Source organism: Phytophthora parasitica, assembly GCF_000247585.1.
Source record: "Phytophthora parasitica INRA-310 unplaced genomic scaffold supercont2.18, whole genome shotgun sequence".
Taxonomy (NCBI): domain Eukaryota; phylum Oomycota; class Peronosporomycetes; order Peronosporales; family Peronosporaceae; genus Phytophthora; species Phytophthora nicotianae.
Window position 1 is genome coordinate 542,982 of NW_008649004.1, and position 6,500 is coordinate 549,481.

The 6,500-nt window shown below is 57.8% G+C and overlaps 3 protein-coding genes and 1 non-coding gene across 4 annotated transcripts; 1 reads left to right on the plus strand and 3 right to left on the minus strand.

Moving 5' to 3' along the window:
* The first annotated feature begins 3 nt into the window (after window positions 1-3).
* Window positions 4-3,572, plus strand: PPTG_09519 (hypothetical protein). Its single transcript, XM_008904525.1, has one exon. It carries the CDS (start codon window positions 162-164, stop codon window positions 3,477-3,479), a length of 3,318 nt encoding a protein of 1,105 aa, XP_008902773.1. The 5' UTR covers window positions 4-161; the 3' UTR covers window positions 3,480-3,572.
* On the minus strand, window positions 3,449-4,636 carry PPTG_09520 (hypothetical protein). The gene has a single exon (XM_008904526.1). It carries the CDS (start codon window positions 4,529-4,531, stop codon window positions 3,599-3,601), a length of 933 nt encoding a protein of 310 aa, XP_008902774.1. The 5' UTR covers window positions 4,532-4,636; the 3' UTR covers window positions 3,449-3,598.
* Window positions 4,630-6,262, minus strand: PPTG_09521 (hypothetical protein). The gene has a single exon (XM_008904527.1). It carries the CDS (start codon window positions 5,778-5,780, stop codon window positions 4,704-4,706), a length of 1,077 nt encoding a protein of 358 aa, XP_008902775.1. The 5' UTR covers window positions 5,781-6,262; the 3' UTR covers window positions 4,630-4,703.
* On the minus strand, window positions 6,206-6,278 carry PPTG_20542. The gene has a single exon. It is a non-coding gene; the product is annotated as a tRNA-Arg (tRNA).
* Window positions 6,279-6,500: the final 222 nt, after the last annotated feature.

A 6,500-nucleotide genomic window follows, 5' to 3' on the forward strand; every position in this document is an offset into this window, starting at 1 on the left:
TGACGCGGCGCCCCCAAGCAGCGGCTCCCATCCTCCAGGCTCACCCCAGATTTTCACGTGCGTGGACCGGGTTGACGCGCTCGTGGCCCGCCACCGCAGCGCGCATTTGAGATTTTGCGGCGTCCGTCCCAGCCCTCAAGACACCTCACACACATCGCACCATGTCGGCCAAGGCGATCCGCGAGTTCGATGGCAAGCGCATCCTGTCCACGAGCCTGCCGGCCTTCAACCTCAACAAGCGCTTTGCGCAGGTGGCAGTGAGCAAGAGCTTCGCCGGCCAGAGCCGCGAGGAGTTCTTCGGTGCCATTGAGAGCACCAGCCCGTGGCTCACGACGCTGGGCGAGACGAAGCTCGTGGTCAAGCCCGACCAGCTCATTAAGCGCCGTGGCAAGGCCAACCTGCTGCTGCTTAACGCTACGTGGGCCGAGGTGCAGGACTGGGTCTGGGAGCGCATTAACAAGCCCATCCAGGTGGAGACCGTCACGGGCGTGCTCACGCACTTCATTGTCGAGCCTTTCGTCAAGCACGGCGCCGCCGATGAGCACTACGTGTGCATCGTCTCAAACCGCGACGGCGAGGAGATCCTCTTCCACCACGAGGGCGGTGTGGACGTCGGTGACGTCGACTCCAAGGCCAAGCGCCTGCAGGTCGGCATCGAGTCCGTCGCCTCTGAGGAGGAGGTGACTGCCGCGCTGCTTTCCTCGGTCGAGGAGGCGCGTAAGCCCATCCTGGCCAAGTTCCTTGTGGGCATGCTGGCCAAGTTCCGCGAGCTGCACTTCGTCTACATGGAGATCAACCCCATCGTGCTCGTGGGCGACCAGATCTCCGTGCTGGACATGGCCGCCAAGCTTGATGAGACTGCCAACTTCCTCGTCGGCGACCGATGGGGCGAGATCGAGTTCCCTCCGGCCTTCGGTCGCGCTAAGTTCCCCGAGGAGGAGTTCATCCAGGACCTCGACTCGAAGACGGGTGCTTCGCTCAAGCTCACGATCCTCAACCACACGGGCCGCATCTGGACTATGGTCGCTGGTGGCGGCGCCTCGGTCGTGTACGCTGACACCATCGCAGACTTGGGCTATGGCCACGAACTGGCCAACTATGGCGAGTACTCGGGTGCTCCCAGCGAGACCCACACCTACCACTACGCTAAGACTATCCTGGACCTTATGACGCGCAACTTCGACGAGCGTGGCAAGGTTCTGATCATTGGTGGTGGCATTGCCAACTTCACGGACGTAGCACTGACCTTCAAGGGCATCATTCGTGCCATCAAGGAGTACCAGCAGAAGCTTAAGGACAACAAGGTGCACATCTGGGTGCGTCGTGGTGGCCCCAACTGCCAGGAGGGTCTGGCTGTTATGCGTGAGGTCGGCGAAGCTACCGGCGTTCCTATTGAGGTGTTCGGCCCCGAGACGCACATCACGGCTGTCGTCCCCATGGCTCTAGGCCTTGTGGAGAAGCCCACGACGGTGGTCACGCAGCCCACTGCCAAGGCCATTGGTGGCTCCAAGTCGAGCTCGACCAAGGCTACTTCGGAGGAAGGTAGCGCTGCCAACAGCGACAACGAGGAGGCCGAGGCTGCTGATGACCTGGAGAGCAAGGGCGTCGCCAAGAAGCAGGAGCCTGTGGTGATCCAGGACGAGGGCATTGTGCGTATGAACGACAACACGCGTTGCATCGTCTACGGTCTGCAGCAGCGCGCCGTGCAGGGCATGCTCGACTTCGACTACCTGTGCAAGCGTAAGACTCCCAGTGTGGCGGCTCTGATCTTCCCGTTCTCGCCCAACCACTACCTCAAGTTCTACTGGGGCACTTCGGAGCGTCTGATCCCCGTGTACCAGAAGCTCTCGGATGCCGTCAAGAAGTTCCCGGACGTGAGCGTGCTCATCAACTTCTCGTCATTCCGTTCCGTGTACCAGTCCACCATGGAGGGCTTTGAGCACAGCGACACCCTCAAGACCCACGCCATCATTGCTGAGGGTGTGCCGGAGCAGCAGTCGCGTCTGATCTCGAAGAAGGCGCGCGAGCTCAACGTCGGCATCATCGGCCCTGCCACGGTTGGTGGCATCAAGCCTGGCTGTCTGCGTATCGGTAACACCGGTGGTATGCTGGACAACATCGTGCAGTCGAAGCTGTACCGCCCCGGTAGCGTGGCGTACGTGTCCAAATCTGGTGGCATGTCCAACGAGCTGAACAACATCGTCTCGCAGACAACCGACGGTGTGTACGAGGGTGTTGCCATCGGCGGTGACAAGTACCCGGGCTCCACGTTCATCCAGCACCTGCTGCGTTACGAGGCAAACCCGGATGTTAAGATGATGGTGCTTCTCGGCGAGGTCGGCGGCACTGACGAGTTCGCCGTGTGCCGTGCCATCCAGTCGGGTGCCATCAAGAAGCCAGTGGTTGCTTGGTGCATTGGTACGTGCGCTAAGATCTTCCCGTTCGAGGTGCAGTTCGGTCACGCCGGTGCCTGCGCTACGGGCGAGTCGGAGACTGCTTCGGCTAAGAACGCTGCTCTGGCTGCTGCCGGTGCCATCGTCCCGGAGAACTTCGACCAGTTCGGCAACGCTATCCGCAAGCAGTTCGAGTCGATGGTTGCGTCGGGTGCGATCGTGCCGCGTCCGGAGGTCCCGGTCCCGAAGGTGCCCATGGACTACGCCTGGGCCAAGAACCTTGGTCTTATCCGTAAGCCTGCTAACTTCATCTCGTCCATTTCGGACGACCGTGGTGAGGAGCTGCGTTACGCCGGTACGCCTATTTCGAAGGTGTTCGAGCAGGACATGGGCGTCGGCGGCGTTATCGGCCTGCTGTGGTTCAAGCGCAACCTGCCGCCCTACGCGTCCAAGTTCATTGAGATGGTGCTCATGGTCACGGCTGACCACGGTCCGGCCGTGTCGGGCGCCCACAACACGATCGTTACTGCCCGTGCCGGCAAGGATCTGATCTCGTCGCTGATCTCGGGTCTTGTGACGATTGGCCCCCGTTTCGGTGGTGCTCTGGATAAGGCTGCCGAGATGTTCGCGGGCGCGTTCGACTCGGGTATGTCCGCGGCCGACTTCGTTGTGGACATGCGCAGACAGAACAAGCTCATCATGGGTATTGGCCACCGCATCAAGTCGCTGTCGAACCCGGACAAGCGTGTGACTATCATCAAGGAGTTCGCCAAGGCCAACTTCCCGGCCACGGACGTGCTTGACTTCGCTCTGGAGGTGGAGCAGGTGACCACCAAGAAGCGTAGCAATCTGATCCTGAACGTCGACGGCTGCATTGCCGTCTGCTTCGTCGATCTGCTGCGTAACTGCGGTGTCTTCACACTGGAGGAGGCGAACGAGCAGATCGCGGACGGCTGCCTCAACGGCCTGTTCGTGCTTGGCCGCAGCATTGGTTTCATCGGCCACTTCCTCGACCAGAAGCGTCTCAAGCAGCCGCTGTACCGCCACCCGTGGGACGACATCTCGTACCTGAATGAGGAGTACTAGATGGACGTAAGCGAGAGCGGTTGTCTGTACACTTCCGCGAGTAGTAGATGCTAAGTAGTAAGCTTTGAAAAGTGTGTTCTCTTCATATCTACGCTCTGTCTTCTTGTTTTCTTTTTTCATCACGCACTTGCGGCTATAGGAAGCGTAGCGACAGTTGCATTGTTCTCTTCGGAAGAGTGTGAATGCAGTCGCTGAATGGCTTTCCGGATGCGCAGTCGGTGTGCAAACTTGGCAATTCCTACCTCGCTCATGGCCTGATCCACGTCGTCGTCGCTCTCTAGTTGCGCTAGATCTTCCAGCGTCAAGAAGCCATGTTCCTCCAACTGTTTTGCATACACGCAGTACTCCTCCGGTCGGGAGGCGTCGATCCCAGCGAGCCACTCACGCAACGGACCGCCGTCATAGCTTCCGTCGTCATCTTGGAGATCCAGCAGCACACTCTCCACTCCTGTCTTCTCTGGAGAAATGGCATCAGCTTGCGCAACAAGGTCGTCCCCGCTTAGCCGCTTCACAGCCTCTGCATCCAGTGTTTCGCTGCTCTTGGAGTGTTTCCTGGTCGTTTTGGTCGACTCTAGGATCTGATCCAGTGCCTTCTCCGTGTCGGAGGCCAGCGTCGTGAACGCCTCCTGCTTCTCAGGACTCGCTCTCTTCCAGTGTGGCGACGGGTTGCTCTTGGCACGCACGCGTTCCTGCATCTTGCGCTGTTTCCAGCGGGATGGTCGCGGTGGCTGGTCAGTGGTCATGGGTCCCCATCGCATGGCTGGCGTCTCCATCACTCGTCGCCGCAGCTCCATCATGGCTGCCTCGGAGAAGCGCTCATCCTCCGTCAGCAGCGCTTCTTTTTGCTCCTCGTTGAACTGCGAACGTCGTTGGCGGAGACGACTGAAACACGTGGTGAAGGCCGCTGCCACATTTGTAGCGGCCTCGCTTGCCACCTCACGCGGACTCAGTACGAACGGGAGACTCAGCGCCACCACCGTCTTGACGATCGCGCGCGCGCAGCCCGTAGGCACGTCACTTGCCGCGTCCATCGTAGCGAAGCGGGCGTCCATGGCTTTCAGATGTCACGTGCTTTGTGAGCTCTTGGAAAGTGAGCTTGACTTGCGTCGCTTCACAAAAGATCCAAGATTTTGTGGAAGGGTTACACATTTTTTGACGTAAAGCGTAGGTTGTGTAGATTTCCTCTTTAGACTGTATTCCAGGTTACCTTATCCTGTTTGCAACTTAGGCTTCGACGGAGATGGCGCGCCGTAATGAGGCCTTGACGGTGTTGTATTTGCAGCTGGTTGAAATCTTGATGTACTCTTTGCCGCTGTCGAGCACCACCGTGAGCCATTCCGGCACCATCGACTCGAGCAGGTATAACTGCTCCTCAATCTTGCCCTTGATCGGAGCTCGCACCGCAAGTCTGCGCACCACTTCCACCTTGGGGAAAATGGACTTCTTGGTGACAATCACGAGCGACTGCAGCTGGTCACTGAGCTGCGGCAGCGTGGCCAGCATCCGTTTCTTCAAGGCCTTCGCACTATTCTCCGCCACATCCTTGCGACTAGCTTCCTGCTTGCGGACCTTGTTGATAAGCCACTCTGGCAAAGATTTTAAATCCTGTGGCACAGGCTTTGCCAGCACCTCCTCCAGTTTTTCCTTGGCCTTGGTGCCTGTCACGTGATCTACCTGCTCTTTGCTAATCTTTTTCTCCAGTAACGCTGTGGTGCTCTCCTCACTCTCTATCTCCGCCGGAAGTTTAGGTAGTGGGGCCATCTCAATCTCCACGAGTTTCAGAGCGTTTTTCAACTCATCGTCTGTCATGTCTGGGAACTCCTTTTTAATGGCCTGAACATGACCTTCCAAGTAGGCGTTGGCTTTGCTAAAGAACAGAGTGATACGAGCCTCGAGGCTTTCGCAGTCCTCATTGGGAGGGGGCAGCTGTTGCTTGCGTAGTGTGAGCACTGGCGGCTGCTGCTGAAGGCGCTGGCGCTGCGCTTGAAGGGAATCTCCGCCTTCCTCCTGTGCTTGACGACGAGCAGTGCGTGTGTTCTTCTTCCACTCGAGCGCATAGGTGCCAGGCAACAGGTGCAGAATCTGCTGTAGATGTGTAGGCGTGAAGCTAAGTTGGCATGAGCTCTCCACGGCACGCTTGACAGCGGCGAAGTCGGGCGTGTGCTGATACAGTGTCAGGGCTCCGAGTCCGAACTCCAGAGCCGAGAACAGGCGAACGAGGACGCGTAGAGAAGGAGGAGCGCGCTTGTCCAGGCGTCGGGTAGAGCGTCGTAGCGACGACCCGCCATTCTCATCGGTCATTTTTGCTTTTTTTATGAATGACTACAGTTTTTGACAGTGAATATGTGTGCTGGGCTATTCGGCTGTACTAATTGCGGAGTGGCGTCCACACGACGCTGCTGTCTACCAATAGTATATTCGGATAGTCTTGAAGGTAGATGCAACAGTTAACTGGTGAACAAGAACTGTTCTCGGTGGTGCCTGGTTGCCAGCGGCTACGGTTTCCGCCTTTGTTCGCATGCGAGAATAAACTTGAAAAATGTAGCCTCTACTAATACTTCGACTATTCGCATGTACATGTCTTCCTCTCTGATCCTTCGCCATCAGCTCGATGCGCGTCGTGTGGATGCCAATGTCGATGTTGGAGAAAGAGTTGCTTTTTTTTGAAATTGAAGTGGGCGTTGTGTTTCGCTACATGACTGGACCATGACTTCTGACCAAAAGAGCGTCCTCGAGGGGACTCGAACCCCCAATCCCCGCCTTCGGAGGGCGATGCCTTATCCATTAGGCCACGCGGACACGACGACAAATCGAAGCCCCTAAATCTTGCGGAAACCTCGTGACCACCGATTTTGGATCGCGAGCCTGGCTATGACGAGCGACGAAAAAGACGCCATAACGGACAAGGGGGCGCGAAGGTTGCGTCAACGTACCGTAGACGATAGAATGCTACTCGAGGTATCTTGCATACTTAGTCATCATTTGACCCGCTTGTCTGGTCAAACACGCACGGTAGACATC

Excerpts from the sequence above, each read along its gene's own strand:
- PPTG_09519 (XM_008904525.1), top strand. The coding sequence starts at position 162 with ATGTCGGCCAAGGCGATCCGCGAGTTCGATGGCAAGCGCATCCTGTCC.
- PPTG_09520 (XM_008904526.1), bottom strand. The coding sequence starts at position 4,531 with ATGGACGCCCGCTTCGCTACGATGGACGCGGCAAGTGACGTGCCTACG.
- PPTG_09521 (XM_008904527.1), bottom strand. The coding sequence starts at position 5,780 with ATGACCGATGAGAATGGCGGGTCGTCGCTACGACGCTCTACCCGACGC.